Genomic DNA, 16,165 nt, shown 5'->3' with positions numbered 1-16,165 from the left:
AGCCTCTTGTATATCCAAAAGACTTGCCCTGTTTCTGCTATCCAGGGATGGAAAATTTGTCTACAGAACACTAAATCTTGGGAGTAGTGTTCCCAGGATAGTAAGGTAGCTACAGGATTTAAAATCTCAACAGAAAGGACTCTGAGAGTAAGTTCAGCTGAGCCTTTCCATCTGGACACTCTAATGCTCATTTTTGAGGTATGGGGTTTAATCAAGAAAGGCAGATGTTTCTTATAAAAAAAAAAAAAGGTAATAATTTAAAGCTCTGTTTCTACTGCCAATTAACAAACAGGGTCTCAGCACCTTAAGGGGTTTCTGCTGTGCCCCCAAATTTACATGTAACTCAGAATTTTAAGACAAAAACATGTGATGAACTCCAAATTGGAAGTTTCAAAGCCTATTCAGATTTCAGATTACAAATAGCTGGACAAAGGAAAGAAAACTATAAAAAAAAGAGATTTTAACATAACTTTTCAAAGAAAGTTTAAAAACTTTCAAGTAAGACGTTAATACTAATGAAAATAAAACTGTAATCAGTTTATTTAACATTAAGCTACATACTGTGCTAAGCATTTTACATTAAGTATCTCATTTGATCAAAAAAATAAAAACAAAAACCTAAGACATACACATATTATTCTCCACATTTTAGAGAGCTGCAAATTGAAATTCAAGCTGACATCTCTCTGATACCAAAGCCTGCACTCAAAATACCATACTTCCTTCCAGAGGACTCAAAGGAAATTTCAAAATTAAGTGTAAAAACTCAGCTTTCCTTCAAATAGTCATGTCTCTTTTAAAATAACTTTTTAAAAACACTACTTACCAATCTACTAAATCCTCCATAAAGTATACAAAACCCTCCTTGATAATCAGAGAGATCTACAAAGCCTTCAATATTTCTATAGTCATAGGAACAGAGGACTCTGTTTGTTGCAGGGTTAATTTGGTCAAAGCCTCCTGGTGTTACTTCCAAAATGACAGGTTTTCTTGTATCACTCCAGTGATGCTTATAGCAGTTATATCTCTACAGAGAAAAATAATAATACTTTAAAATTCATATTTAAGGTTACCATAAAACACCATTACATTTAATGTATCACCCACTGCAGAAAAAAAAAAAAAACAAAAAATAAAAAATCTAAATATTATAAATATTTAGAGCTACTATCCAAATTGCTAAAGACATTTTTACTTTGGTCATTTGGAGGTTTATGTTTACTCAATTAAATATGTTTAGGCTAACTAAAGACAGTATCAGTATCAGTTGAGCTGTTCAGTCGTGTCCGACTCTTTGTGACCCCATAGACCGCAGCACACCAGGCCTCCATGTCCATCATCAACTGCAGGAGTCTACCCAAACCCATGTCCATTGAGTCGGTGATGCCATCCAACCTTCTCATCCTCTGTTGTCCCCTTCTCCTCCTGCCCTCAACCCTTCCCAGCATCAGGGTCTTCTCAACTGAGTTAGCTCTTCGTATCAGGTGACCAAAGGATTGGAGTTTCAGCTTCAACATCAGGCCCTCCAATGAACACCCAGGACTGATCTCCTTTAGGATGGACTGGTTGGATCTCCTTGCAGCCCAAGGGACTCTCAAGAGTCTTCTCCAACACCACAGTTCAAAAGCATCAATTATTTGGTGCTCAGCTTTCTTTATAGTCCAACTCTCACATTCATACATGACTACTGGAAAAACCATAGCCTTGACTAGATGGACCTTGGTTGACAAAGTAATGTCTCTGCTTTTTAATATGCTGTCTGGGTTGGTCATAACTTTCCTTCCAAGGAATAAGCGTCTTTTAATTTCATGGCTGCAATCAACATCTGCAGTAATCTTGGAGCCCCCCACAAATAAAGTCAGCCACTGTTTCCATGGTTTTCCCATCTATTTGCCATGAAGTGATGGCACCAGATACCACGATCTTAGTTTTCTGAATGTTGAGCTTTAAGCCAACTTTTTCACTCTCCTCGTTCACTTTCATCAAGAGGCTCTTTAGTTCTTCTTCACTTTCTGCCATAAGGGTGGTGTCATCTGCATATCTGAGGTTACTGATATTTCTCCCGGCAATCTTGATTCCAGCTTGTGCTTCTTCCAGCCCAGCATTTCTCATGATGTACTCTGCATATAAGTTAAATAAGCAGGGTGACAATATACAGCCTTGACGTACTCCTTTTCCTATTTGGAACCAGTCTGTTGTTCCATGTCCAGTTCTAACTGTTGCTTCCTGACCTGCATACAGGTTTCTCAAGAGGCAGGCCAGCAGGTTTGGTACTCCCATCTCTTTCAGAATTTTCCACAGTTTATTGTGATCCACACAATCAAAGGCTTTGGCATAGTCAATAAAGCAGAAATAGATGTGTTTCTGGAACTCCCTTGCTTTTTTCTGGTTCCCCTGCCTTTTCTAAAACCTGCTTGAACATCTGGAAGTTCACGGTTCATGTACTGAAGAAGACTGGCTTGGAGAATTTTAAACATTACTTTACTAGCGTGTGAGATGAGTGCAATCGTGCAGTAGTTTGAGCATTCTTTGGCATTGCCTTTCTTTGGGATTGGAATGAAAACTGATCTTTTCCAGTCCTGCGGCTACTGCTGGGTTTTCCAAATTTGCTGGTATATTGAGTGCAGCACTTTCACAGCATCATCTTTTAGGATTTGAAATAGCTCAACTGGAATTCCATCACCTCCACTAGCTTTGTTCGTAGTGATGTTTCCTAAGGCCCACTTGACTTCACACTCCAGGATGCCTGACTCTAGGTGAGTGTGAGTGATCACACCACCATGATTATCTGGGTTGTGAAGATCTTTTTTGTACAGTTCTTCTGTGTATTCTTGCCACCTCTTCTTAATATGTTCAGCTTCTATTAGGTCCATACCATCTATACCATCTCTGTCCTTTATTGAGACCATCTTTGCATGAAATGCTCCCTTGGTATCTCTCATTTTCTTCAAAAGATCTCTAGTCTTTCCCATTCCATTGTTTTCCCCTATTTATTTGCAGTGATCACTGAGGAAGTCTTTCTTATCTCTCTGTGCTATTCCTTGGAACTCTGCATTTAAATGGGTATATCCTTTGCTTTTCGCTTCTCTTCTTTTCACAGCTATTTGTAAGGCCTCCTCAGACAGCCATTTTGCCTTTTTGCATTCCTGTTTCATGGGGATGGTCTTCTGTCTCCTGTACAAAGTCATGAACCTCTGTCCATAGTTCATCAGACACTCTATCAGATCTAGTCCCTTAAATCTATTTCTCACTTCCACTGTATAGTCATAAGGGATTTGATTTAGCTCATACCTGAATGGTCTAGTGGTTTTCCCTACTTTCTTCAATTTAAGTCTGAATTTGGCAATAAGGAGTTCATGATCTGAGCCACAGTCAGCTCCCAGTCTTGTTTTTGCTGACTGTATAGAGCGTCTCCATCTTTGGCTGCAAAGAATATAATCAATCTGATTTCGGTGTTGGCCATCTGGTGATGTCCATGTGTAGAGTCTTCTCTTGTGTTGTTGGAAGAGGGTGTTTGCTATGACCAGTACGTTCTCTTGGCAAAACTCAGTTAGTCTTTGCCCTGCTTCATTCTGTACTCCAAGGCCATATTTGCCTGTTACTCCAGGTGTTTCTTGACTTCCTACTTTTGCATTCCAGTCCCCTATAACGAAAAGGACATCCTTTTTGGGTGTTAGTTCTAAAAGGTCTTGTAGGTCTTCATAAAACTGTTCTACTTCAGCTTCTTCAGTGTTACTGGTCAGGGCGTAGACTTGGATTACCATGATATTGAATGGTTTGCCATGGAAATGAACAGAGATCATTCTGTCGTTTTTGAGATTACATCCAAGTACCGCATTTCGGACTCTTTTGTTGACCATGATGGCTACTCCATTTCTTCTACGGGATTCCTGCCCACAGTAGTAGATATAATCGTCATCTGAGTTAAATTCACCCATTCCAGTCCATCTCAGTTCGCTGATTCCTAGAAAGTTGATGTTCACTCTTGCTATCTCCTGTTTGACCACTTCCAATTTGCCTTGATTCATGGACCTAACATTCCAGGTTCCTACGCAATTTTGCTCTTTACAGCATTGGATCTTGCTTCTATCACGTGTCCCATCCACAACTGGGTGTTGCTTTAACTCCACCCCTTCATTCTTTCTGCAGTTATTTCTCCACTGATCTCCAGTAGCATATTAGGCACCTACAGACCTGGGGAGTTCATCTTTCAGTGTCCTAGCTTTTTGCCTTTTCATACTGTTCATTCTAACAGAATGTGGTCCACTGGAGAAGGGAATGACAAACCATTTCAGTATTCTTGCCTTAAGAACCCCATGAACAGTATGAAAAGACAGTATATCCTTTTAAAATTAACAAAGGTTTGAGTTGTGAAACAGTTTTAAGTCACCCGCATGCAAATCTTAAGGGAAATCTTAAATAGAAGTTACTTTGAAGGAGTTCCACTGGAGAAAATATTTCAACTTTTGTTGATGGATTCTTTTAATCAAGTTAGATACGGTAAAGAGATAAGTGACACTTCAGCGTATTTAATTTAAATAACCCAAGCTAGTTCAATATATCAATGTAGATATTTTTCCTGTTGTTCAGTCGCTCAGTCATGTCTGACTCTGCGACCCCATGGACTGCAGCAAGTCAGGCTTCTCTGTCCTCCATTATCTCCTGGAGTTTGTTCAAATTCATGTCCACTTAGTTGGTGATGCTATCTAACCATCTCAGGCTCTGCTGCTCCCTTCTCCTCTTGCCTTCAATCTTTTCCAGCATCAAGGTCTTTTCCAATGAGTCCACTCTTCACATCAGGTGGCCAAAGTATTAGAGATTCAGCATCAGTCTTTCCAATATTCCAATATTCAGGGTTGATTTCCTTTAGGATTGACTGATTTGATCTCCTTGCTGTCCAAGGGACTCTCAAGAGTTTTCTCCAGCATCATAATACAAAATCATCAGTTCTTCAGTGCTCAGCCTTTGCTATGGTCAAACTCTCACCTCCCTACATGACTACTGGAAAAACCATAGCTTTGGCTATATGGACCTTTATTGGCAAAATGACGTTTCTGCTTTACAATATGCATTCTAGGTTTGTTAAAGATTTCCTTACAAGGAACAAACATCTTTTAATTTCACTGCACCAGTCATCGCCTACAGTGATTTTAGAGCCCAAGAAAATAAAATCTGTCACCACTTCTATTTTTTCACCTTCTATTTGTCATGAAGTGATGTAGATTTTTTTTCTATACACACAAAAAAGCTGAAGCCTCAGTTTGACTGTAGGCTTTTCTAAATACACACCACTGGGAAGTCATCTTTAGAAGTTTGATCACATTAGCAAGTAAAATTTGATTTAGATAACTGGTGCTAGTCGTGCTTGACTCTTTGCAACCTCATCAACTGGAGCCTGCCAGGTTCCTTTGTCAGTGGGGTTCTCAAGGCCAGAATACTGGAGTAGGTTGCCATTTCCCTCTCTAGCGGTCTTCCCAGTCCTGGGATCTAGCCCACATCTCCTATGTCTCCTACATTGGCAAGCACTTTTTTTTACCACTAGCGCTGTCTGGGAAGCTCTATTTAGATAACATTCCTTTATAAATTAAAGAACTTAGTATCAGAAATAATTACAAGGGTGAACATCCAATTACTCCCCAGTTTTATTCTTAGAAAAAAACATCTAGTTGAGGCTGATAACCAAAATGATGTATACAGAAAAACTGAAAATAAAGGCAAAATGAGGCCAAGAGAAAACAGAATAACAAAATGTCAGATGTGAAATGAACATTCCCTTGTTGACCCAAAAACTCCATAAAGTTCTCTACCCATCAATGTGAAGTGGAATGCATGGTCAGTTACATGATTCTTGAGGTAAAAATAAACTGGTTGCTGCTCAAAAATACAACTACTTCTCATACTAAAATGGCAGAGAAATTCTCTTGCATGTGTTCAGAAAAGAGAGTAAGACATTAGATAATAAGTATCTCCACCTCCCAACATTAAACCCAGCAATGAGGTTCACAGAATCATATCCATCAATCCCCTCAGCATTACTGAGCTACGGCATCATGCACATGACAGTTTCATAAAAGGAATTCTGCAGAAAGACCAAAGGGCCTGCATTAACCCAAGAATATATTTAAAGCCTTGATTTTGAACTAAAGGATGGAGCAGTACCACACCTTTCCAGCAGAAGTGGGTCACAAAATTTGGTGGGAAGGGAGGTCACAAAAGTTGGTGCTTTTCCCAACTATGCTGGTTTACATGTCTCAGCCCACTCTGCAGGATATTCTCCATTCTTTCAGAAGGAAATCAACTGTAAAGCAGTGAGATTTGCCAAGAAAACAAATCACTGTCCTTCAGGATTGTGGTGGCCAAGACAGTCTTAAGAGAACCTGATTTAAGAGTGTATCTAGGAGCAATGGGAAGCCTTAGACCAAATTCAACTTATATAAAACTGCTGCCCTTCGGGCTATCTTCTAGGGATATTGTTTCCACCAAAAAGTTCGAAAAATATTAAGTTGCTGAAGTTAACATATATAAAAGGGAACTTATAACAAAATCTATAAATATGCTTTAGGAAGCAGTTGTTTTCCAAATAGATGAGCTATACAGAAAACTCACATACTAACATAATTAAAATAAGTGTACTAAATTATGATTTATAGAAATGTGATTGTGGCTTATCATGTATAAGTAGCAAGGAGCTCACCAAAAACCATTAAGCTACTTTAAATGGCTCCTGGCAACCAAGCATTTGCTTGAGTTGAGATCAGTGAGGCTTCTCAGATACTAAAACACAAAACAGAATGCCCATAGAAAGGATGAGGGCTTTTAAAAAACAAGGGAATGGTACTGCCAGCATATTAGAATTCAGGTCCTGCCTTCTGCCAGAAGCCAGAGCTCTGGACAGTGCTATGCATTTACACATTACTCTGGATCCCCCACCCCTATTATATAAGCAATACCTTGTCATGGAAAGAAATTCCATATTTTAAGGGAGCGAAAGAAAAGCATCAGCACCCATTTCCCCTCCCCAGAAGACTTAGATTTACTTTAAATGCTGCTATAACATGTCTAGAGAAGGCCTGGAAAAGTTAAGACTCTAATAAGCAATAATTACTTCCTGAAAGCTGTCATTGCACCACGCAAACCTTCATTATCGGCAAGACCCAGTGAGTGTGAGCATGATCAGTCTCTCAGTCATGCAGGACTTTTTGTGATCCTGTGGACTGTAGCCTGGTAGGCTGCTCTGTCCATGGGATTTCCAGGCAAGAGTACTGCAGTGGGTTGCCATTTTCTCCTCCCGGGGATCTTCCTGGCTCAGCCATTGAACCCACCTCTCCTGCACTGGTAGGTGACTGAGCCACCTCGGAAGCCCCCAGATTTAGGGTGAGAACATACAATGAGACAGTTTCAATACATAAATTTTCTTACAAGTTTAATACTTCTGAAGTAAGAATCTTGTACAACAAACAACAATTGTATGTTCTAAAAAGTATTATCAGCAGTGTGAAGCTTCTGTTGTTGTTAAGAACACAGAATAAAGACTCCCTGAATGAAGCCTTGTTTTTAATATTTACTTCTGCCTGAAGATTGTTTTCTAACTCTTGGCATTAAGTCATAAATCTAATTTCTCATATTTGAGTTTCCTGTTAAACTACATTTATCTATCACATGATATCAGGAGACATTAAAATTATGTTTCATTTTCTTTAGCTTTGCCACAAAGGGAATACACAGTTTATGCAAGGATTTCTAAAGTGCAACACTGATAAACCGAAAAAGATATTAATAAATGTTATAAATACTTGCCCTTCCTGTGATTTTTCCTTCTGAAAAATCAGTTCTAAATCTCTGAAAGAGAAGACATAAAAAACATAGTTTATAACAACAGACTTATTAAGAGAGACTCTCAGTTCAGTACTTTCTATCCAAAGTAAGTGAAATCCCAACTTGGTAATCCTGATATTAAAAAAGGTTATTAAAGTTACAGTCTAAAGAGATTCAATAAATAGTGTGTGAAATTTTATTGAAAAACAGGGTAGATTAAACATACAACTGCTTTGTTCTATATAATGCATTTAAAAAGACTTAAAAAAACTATCAAACCTAAAGGACTATCCAGCCTCTTAGTAAGAAAAAAGTAAAAGTTTCACAGTGTCAACTAAGGGTCAATAAGTGGGAAAAGGGCTCAGAACATTAGTATCTGTACTTTAACTCATTAAAAAAGAGGGAAATTTAGTGTATTAACATGAAACAGTTCTCACCAATGCTTCTGTAAGAAGTTCTGTTCTGTGCTCTGTAGAAAATTTTAACGTTTCTGACTTTTTTCCACTGCCTTTACGAAATGTGAGGTTGAACTCTGTTCCTTGTCCTTTTCCTACAGGACTGATGCTGCAAATGTCTCCATAAGGCCACTAACAAAAAAAAAAAAAAAAAGGAAATCATTCAACTGGTGCTACACTGTGGTGAAATGCAACACTTATTTTTACTATTTTAATTTCAAATCACTGATTAAATGAAAAAATTTTAAAAAACAGTACTGAGATCTAGAAAACGTTTTGTTTTACAGTAACTCTATAAAACAAACTAAAAAGTTTTTAGTTATCAGAGACAAAAAAGTTCTGTTTTCCAATTTCAATGCCTGATTGATTAATGATTGATCAATCCAAAGCAATTAAAATACACAGATATGAAAAGAACTGAGGAATAATATTTTATGATTATCTACAAACCTTTAAAAACAGCAACAAAAAGAGGAATCTGTAAAACATGCCTAATTTGTACTTAAACTAGAATATTTTTAAGTGTTTATTTACCTGTATTCAGTTTAGTCTTGCCTTTATAAACAGAAACCTTATGACAAACATTTTCTAACCAATGCACTTATGACTTATGTATGTCTGTATTACAGTAACAATATTGCCCTTAAAATTATAAAGAATCTACAAATTTTACATTAAAATGATGGTTATGATCAAAGTAACAGTAGAAAGTTATACCCCTTAGAGCCTAGAAATATGCACACATATGCTCCCTTTATTTATTTATGTTTGGTCTTGATTACTGAGCATTATATAAGCATATTAATCTTTTTCAAATTTGACATTCCTATCCTTCCTGGCCTGATTTCAGGCTAGGGAGCATTGGCTTTTAAAAATTCAAGTGGAGTTCATACACCGAATAGCTTCTAAAATTATTACCTGATTTGTTACTTCTAAGGTATTGGGATTATATGTAGTAATCGCATGGGTTCCAACTGAAAAGACACGCTTATACCTACAAAGGAAATCAAGTACTTAAATTCAGTCTTAAAGGAAACATTTTATAAGAAAATACATATAACACAAAAGGAACAGTTCAATAAATAAATAGAAGTGTTAGTTGACTTAATGTGATTAAATATAGCTTTGTTTAATATTCTTACATTTTTAATGTTCTGAAATGCCACTGATATAAAAATCTACCCATCACTCAATCTACTGTGAAACAATAAGATCCTTAAGTAGAAAAGTAAAACCTATGAAACCAATCTTTGTTGTTAGTATACCTGAAGTTAAACAAAAAACTGCCAGATGATGCCAAAATACTCTAAATGGGAAAATTAAAAAAAAAAAAGACACTATACACTAGTAATTCTTTCAAAATATCCTTTCAACAAGATCATGATGCAAATGAAGGAAAAGCTACAGCCTACAACTGGTCTATCACAGTCCTTTTTCTGGAATCTTAATGATTTCTATTTAAGCAACTACCTATATTACAATTAAGTGTTGCAATTTTTTGGAAGTAGGACGCCTACATCACAGACAAGCCATTTTCCCTTCTTAAGTCACTTCCTTTACTTAAAGCAACATATCTGAAGGAGAATAACTATTTGGGTATCAGTAATTTTTCAGAAGACAGAGAAATTCATAATGATGAAAAGTGGAAACTGAATTACAAAAACGTATTTAAAACGGACAAATTAGCTCTTTGAAAATAAGATGAGTAATATTCCATTGTATATATGTACCATAACTTTCTTATCCATTCATCTGATGATGGGCATCTAGGTTGCTTCCATGTGCTGGCTATTATAAACAGTGCTGCGATGAACATTGGGGTACACATGTCTCTTTCAGTTCCGGTTTCCTTGGTGTGTATGCCCAGGAGTATGATTGCTGGGTCATATGGCAGTTCTATTTCCAGTTTTTTAAGGAATCTCCACACTGTTCTCCATAGTGGCTGTACTAGTTGGCATTCCCACCAACAGTGTAAGAGGGTTCCCTTTTCTCCACACCCTCTCCAGCATTCACTGCTTGTAGACTTTTGGATAGCAGCCATTCTGACTGGTGCGACTATGGTACATATACACAATGGAATATTACTCAGCCATTAAAAAGAATACATTTGAATCAGTTCTAATGAGATGGATGAAACTGGAGCCCATTATACAGAGTGAAGTAAGCCAGAAAGATAAACACCAATACAGTATACTAATGCATATATATGGAATTTAGAAAGATAGTAACTATAACCCTATATGCCAAGACAGAAAAAGAGACACAGATGTATAGAACAGACTTTTGGACTCTATGGGAGAAGGCAAGGGTGGGATGATCTGAGAGAACAGCATTGAAACATGTATATTATCAAGTGTGAAACAGATCGCCAGTCCAGGATGGATCCACGAGACAAGTGCTCAGGGCTGGTGCACTGGGACGACCCAGAGGGATAGAATGGGGAGGGATGTGGGAGGGGGGTTCAGGATGGGGAAACACATGTAAATCCATGGCTGATTCATGTCAATGTATGGCAAAAACCACTACAATACTGTAAAGTAATTAGCCTCCAACTAATAAAAATAAATGAAAAAACAAAAACAAAAAAACAACCTAGTAGCTTTACTACAGTATCATTTGCTATTAGTCATTGCAAGTATACGCTCATTCTTTTTAATAAACAATTTCAAAGCCTTTTTTTTTCCTGAAAAAAAAAAAAAAAGAAAAAAAGATGATAAACTAGGGCTGTGCTGTGAGCTCAGTTGCTCAGTCATGTCTAACTGTTTGCAACCCCACGGACTGTAGCCCACCAGGCTGCTCTGTTCATGGGATTCCCCAGGCAAAAATACTGGAGTGGGTTGCCATCTCCTTCTCCAGAAAATAAGTCTAAGAAAATACAAAAACAAAATTAAGAATAAGATAATTTATAACCAAAGACACAGAAGAAAAAAATGATGTAAGTCTATGCTGATAAATATGAAAATTGAGAATAAATCAACATCTATTACATGAATTTAAGAAAGCCAAAAACAATTACATCCTACAAAAGTACTAGGATCAAACAAGGAGATGAAACCCTAAAGGAACAGGTAAATTCTATGCTTCTTCAATTGTTCCAGGAAACAAACTAAAGCTTCTCAGTTCTTCCAGGGATAATAAAACCTGGCAAAACAAACAAATCTATTTTTAAATAAATAGTATCAATAAGAATCAAATGAAAATAGTAATACACCATGATCAAAGACAGTTCATTTTAGGAAAACAGTTGATTAGCATATTTATTGTGTTATTATGTATTAATTAGCATATTTATTGAAATATCTTTCGGTATTTTAGTAAGAGATTTTTAAATGATCAAAATGGATGTTAAATATAATCAGATGCCTTTTTTACAAGAATGGAAAAGGTTGTGCTTTTCTGCTTTAAACTACTAATACAGTAAAAAGGTACACATTACCATAAACCAACAGTCACCCTCTGACTCAAAGGTCACACGCTAGGAGTATTCTCATGAAGATCAAGAGAGCTCTTTCACATTTTAACTTCCTATTGTTCTAATCAGTACATAATATAATAAAAATGACAAAGCTTCCATTTTGGGGAAAAATGATAGATTTTATTAATCTTTACCATTTTGCTGTATTACAAATTTTTCCCCTAATTTCTTATGTTGAAGGTGCAATGGGAAACTAAACAATGAGCACACTTCCTTCTAATATAAAAACATTCGTTTGCTGCTATCTAAAGTGGCATCACCAACGCGATGGATATGAGTTTGAGTAGGCTCCGGGAGTTGGTGATGGGACAGGGAACCCTGGCATGCTGCAGTTCATGGGGTCGCAAAGAGTCGGTCGCGACTGAACTGAACTGAAATGAACTGAAAGTGGGGAGAGGGTTGAGGGACAGATGAAGTAGATGAGGAGTTATCTGAATAGCTCAAAAGTCTCAAAGTTTCAGAGGCTTAATTAATGAGAACAAAGAAAACCAAAGAAATAAAAAATCTTATTAAACCAGTATTTGCTTCAGAAGATAGCATAATGAAATCAAATGTATGGCAGAAATATGAATTCACAAATTCTATCTTTCAGAATCATCTTGATAAACATGCCAATATTTTTATCTTTAAAATTTTTTACTGCAGGATAGTTGATTTACAGTGTTGTGTTAGTTTCAGCTGTACGCCAAAGTGAATCAGTTATACATATAAACATATCCACTTTTTAAAGATTCTTTTCCCATATAGGTCATTACAAAATACTGAGTAGAATTCCCTGTGCTATACTAGTTAGATATCTATTATAGATATATTTACTAGTTAGATATCTATTAATGTAAAGTGGTATCTACGTCAATCTCAATCTCCCAATTTATCCCTCCCTCCCTTTCCCATCCACCCCAAGCATAAGTTTGTTTTTCACATCTTTTACTCTCTTGTTCTATAAATGAATTCATTTCAAACATGCCAATTTGTATAATCCTGAAATAAAACTACAGAATTTATTTACTTTACTCTGGAAGCAAAATCCTAAGAATTAAATGCCTGAAATGTTCCAAAAATCAACTGATAAGGTGATATTCATAATCTTAAGAGAATCTAAGTCAAGAAAATATCCTTTTCAATTCTATACTAATCTCTACCCAACAAAGCTCTTCCTGACATTTTTCTTGTATAACTTTTTCATCTTGATTAGTGCTGTGCAAAAGAACTTTCCAAAATGATGGAAATATTCTGTAGCTACACTATCCAATTAGTTAGCTCTTTTGAGCACCTGAAATGTGGCTAATGAGCAACTGTAAACAGCCATGCTTGGTGAGTGGTTACCATATTGAAGAGAGTGCATTTTAGATACTGCAGCAAAAGTATGCTGGAGTGAGATGTCCACTAGGCCCAAAATACTGTCATAACTGGTAAACTCAGAGCTCTAAAGCTTCCTAAGAAGAGAGCTGTAAGAAAATTCTTAGGAAAATGTCCTCCCATTCCTCTCTCTTTCTCTTCTCTTTTTTTAAGGGTTCCACAGACCTCTCTCCTCTAGGACAGCTGCTGCACTTCCCTTTAAGGTTAGGGCAAATATTGTACTCCTAGGTCATTTTATAGAGGTTCTTTTGTGGTCCAGAGGTTAAGAATCTGCCTTCCAGCCAGTCAGGGGACACAGGTTCGATCCTTGGTCCCGGAAGATTCACACAACTACTGAGGCCACGTGCTGCAACTATCCAGGACCAGAGGCCATGCTCCACAACAAAGAGAAGCTACCACAATGAGTAGCCTCTGCTCACCGCAACTAGAGAAAGCCCACACACAACAATGAAGACCCAATACAGCCCAAAATTAATTAATTTAAACAAAAACTTTTTAAAGCACCCTTAAACCTTCCAAGAACCTAAAAAGCCCCCTGGGATACCAGATTTAGATTAAAATCAGAATGAGCTCACATGTATGGTATGTTAGTGAAACTTGCAATTTAAGATTTTTTTTTAAAATGAAACAAAGATGTATATTACATTTAGAAAAACTGGCAAAAAGGTAAACATTACTAAATTTCAAAAAGTAGAATTCTTTTTCTTGTGATCCAGTTATATATATATACACACACACACATATTATTTTTGAAATTATGCTCCATTATAGTATATAACAAGATATTGACTATAGTTTCCTGTGCTGTGGCGTAGACCTTTATTGCTTGCTGCATATATACATATATATATTTTTAATTACAAATCTAGCTTTCTACTTTTACTAAGTCAAACAAGTAGAATCAAAATATCACAAATTTTTTAGTTAGGCAAAAATTCAAAAGTTTTCTAAAATATATATTATACATATTATTTATGTATATGTATACAAAAGTTTTTCTACTACACTTGATAAAGGCTTGAGAAAGAACATTAAAAAAAAAAAAGAAATGGAGAAATTGGAAAACATTAAATGAAATAGGAGCACTGAATATGAAATAGAAAAAGTGAAACAAACTCGATAAAAGTAAAAGCTCTTCATACAGTCCAGCTGTTTTTAAACATGGCTGCTCATTAGAAATGTATCTGGAGCTCTGGTGAAAAAAAAGAAATACCTGGGCATCTGTGGTGGTAATGGTTTAGTCACTAAGTCATGTCCAACTCTTGTGACCCCATGGACGGTAGCCTGCCAGGCTCCTCTGCCCATGGGATTCTCCTGGCAAGTATAATGGAGTAGACTGCCATTTCCTCCTCCAGAGGATCTTCCCAACCCAGAAATCGAACCCGGGTCTCCTGCATTGCAGGCAGATTCCAAGATAATTCTGATATGCATCTGGATTTGATCACAGGTTCTTCTATTTAACGGTACTGTTCGAAATACAGAATTCCATTATTTTTCTATTAATCAATCGTGATACAATGGTACTGAGTAATAATAGTTTTTCTTGTTGTTCAGTCACTAAGTCGTGTATGACTCTTTGTGACCCCACAGACTGCAGCATGCCAGGCTTTCCTATCCGGCACCATCTCCTGGAGTTTGCTCAAACTCATGTCCATTGAGTCGGTAATGCCATCCAACCATCTGATCCTCTGTCTGTCTCTTCTCTTTCTGCCCTCAATCTTTCCCTGCTTTCTTCTTTTTAAAATATTTTATTTTTGGCTGCACTGGGTCTTCGCTGCTTTGCACAGGCGCATGGGCTTCAAAAGTTGCAGCGCATGGGCTCAGTACCTGCAGACTGCAGGCTCTAGAGCCATGGGTTCAGTGGTGGTTGTGCATGGGCTTAGATGCTCCACAGCATGTGGAATTTTCCTGGACCAGGGATTGAAACTTTGTCCCCTGCAATGGCAGGCAGATTCTTACCCACTGCACCACAGGGAAATCCTGCATTCAGGATTTCCTTTTGAAATAATTTTTTATAACATGATTTTTTTCCATACAGCAACTTTTCTTAGGGAAGAAAAAACTAATAACGTCAGGTTAGATACTCCATATTATCATGGACTGCCTCAATATTAAATGAGTACCTAATGGTGTGCTGGGTTCAATGATATGGCAGTGAGTAAGAGTTCCTTAAAGACCTAGTTTCCTCTGGGCAGATATTTTATTTGTTATTTAGTTAACCAATTTAGATATCTTAAATAAAACTTCAAAGTAGTAAGAGCTAAGACAATTGTCAGTCATTGTAAGAAAGTTTATTTCAGACCTGAATACTCTTAAATAACTTGTATCAATTAGACATGTACAATATTATCAAGACAAAAATGTATTATAAAAATACTGGGCACCATCACAAGGTCATATACTTCTGTACCGAAATTCGTACTATTCATTTATCTCAAAAGAGAGAAAACTCAACATTACTTTTTTTGTTAAGTACAGAAAAAGCTTGTGTTTATTATAAAATAATGGTTCGCAGGTGGTGCAGTAGTAAAGAATCGGCCTGCCCATGCAAGAGCTGCAAGAGATGCAGGTTCGACCCCTGGGTCGAGAAGATGCTCTGGAGTAGGAAATGGCAAACCACTCCAGTATTCTTGCCTAGAAATTTCTATGGACAGAGGCGTCTGGTGGGCCACAGTACATGAGGTCACAAAGAGTCAAATATTAATGAGCTGCTGAGCACACACAGTGGCTCTCTAATTTCCTGTGAAAATAAAAACCTTTGTGAATTTATTTTAAAGTTAACATCTTCAATCCCTTCAGTGGATAGTCTACGCAACAGGTTTCAAATAAGCCAAACAGATCTAAACAGAGCTGAAAGAGACAGGTTTTGTTACCTCATGTAGTCCTCAAAATATACAGCTTGAACTCCAATAGTACCCTGGGTAAACTTGGCTACTTTTAATTGTTCACTAGCATGGTGCTGGAGTGACTGTGAGGAGATACCCCACGTCCAAGGGTAGAGAAGCCCCAGCAAGATGCTAGGCACTGGAGAAGTGACTGCACAGCCCTGGAGCCACTTTGA

General features: G+C 37.1%; 1 protein-coding gene across 2 annotated transcripts in view; it reads right to left on the bottom strand.

Moving 5' to 3' along the window:
* Positions 1–16,165, bottom strand: part of DNAJC13 (DnaJ heat shock protein family (Hsp40) member C13) — a 153,312-nt gene that overhangs the window by 97,816 nt on the left and 39,331 nt on the right. For both annotated transcript variants that reach the window (XR_006335233.1, XM_043873864.1), the window contains exons 3-6: positions 9,189–9,264; positions 8,253–8,402; positions 7,798–7,839; positions 827–1,027 (exon numbers count right to left, since the gene is read on the bottom strand). Coding sequence is in view for 1 of the 2 variants with exons in the window: in XM_043873864.1 (XP_043729799.1) it covers positions 827–1,027; positions 7,798–7,839; positions 8,253–8,402; positions 9,189–9,264 (469 nt within the window). In the remaining variant the exon portion in view is untranslated. The remainder of the gene's footprint in view (positions 1–826; positions 1,028–7,797; positions 7,840–8,252; positions 8,403–9,188; positions 9,265–16,165) is intronic.

Source organism: Cervus elaphus, chromosome 19 (genome assembly GCF_910594005.1).
Source record: "Cervus elaphus chromosome 19, mCerEla1.1, whole genome shotgun sequence".
Taxonomy (NCBI): domain Eukaryota; kingdom Metazoa; phylum Chordata; class Mammalia; order Artiodactyla; family Cervidae; genus Cervus; species Cervus elaphus.
The sequence above is the reverse complement of the archived record's forward strand: the minus strand, read 5'-3'. Positions and strand labels throughout refer to the sequence as shown.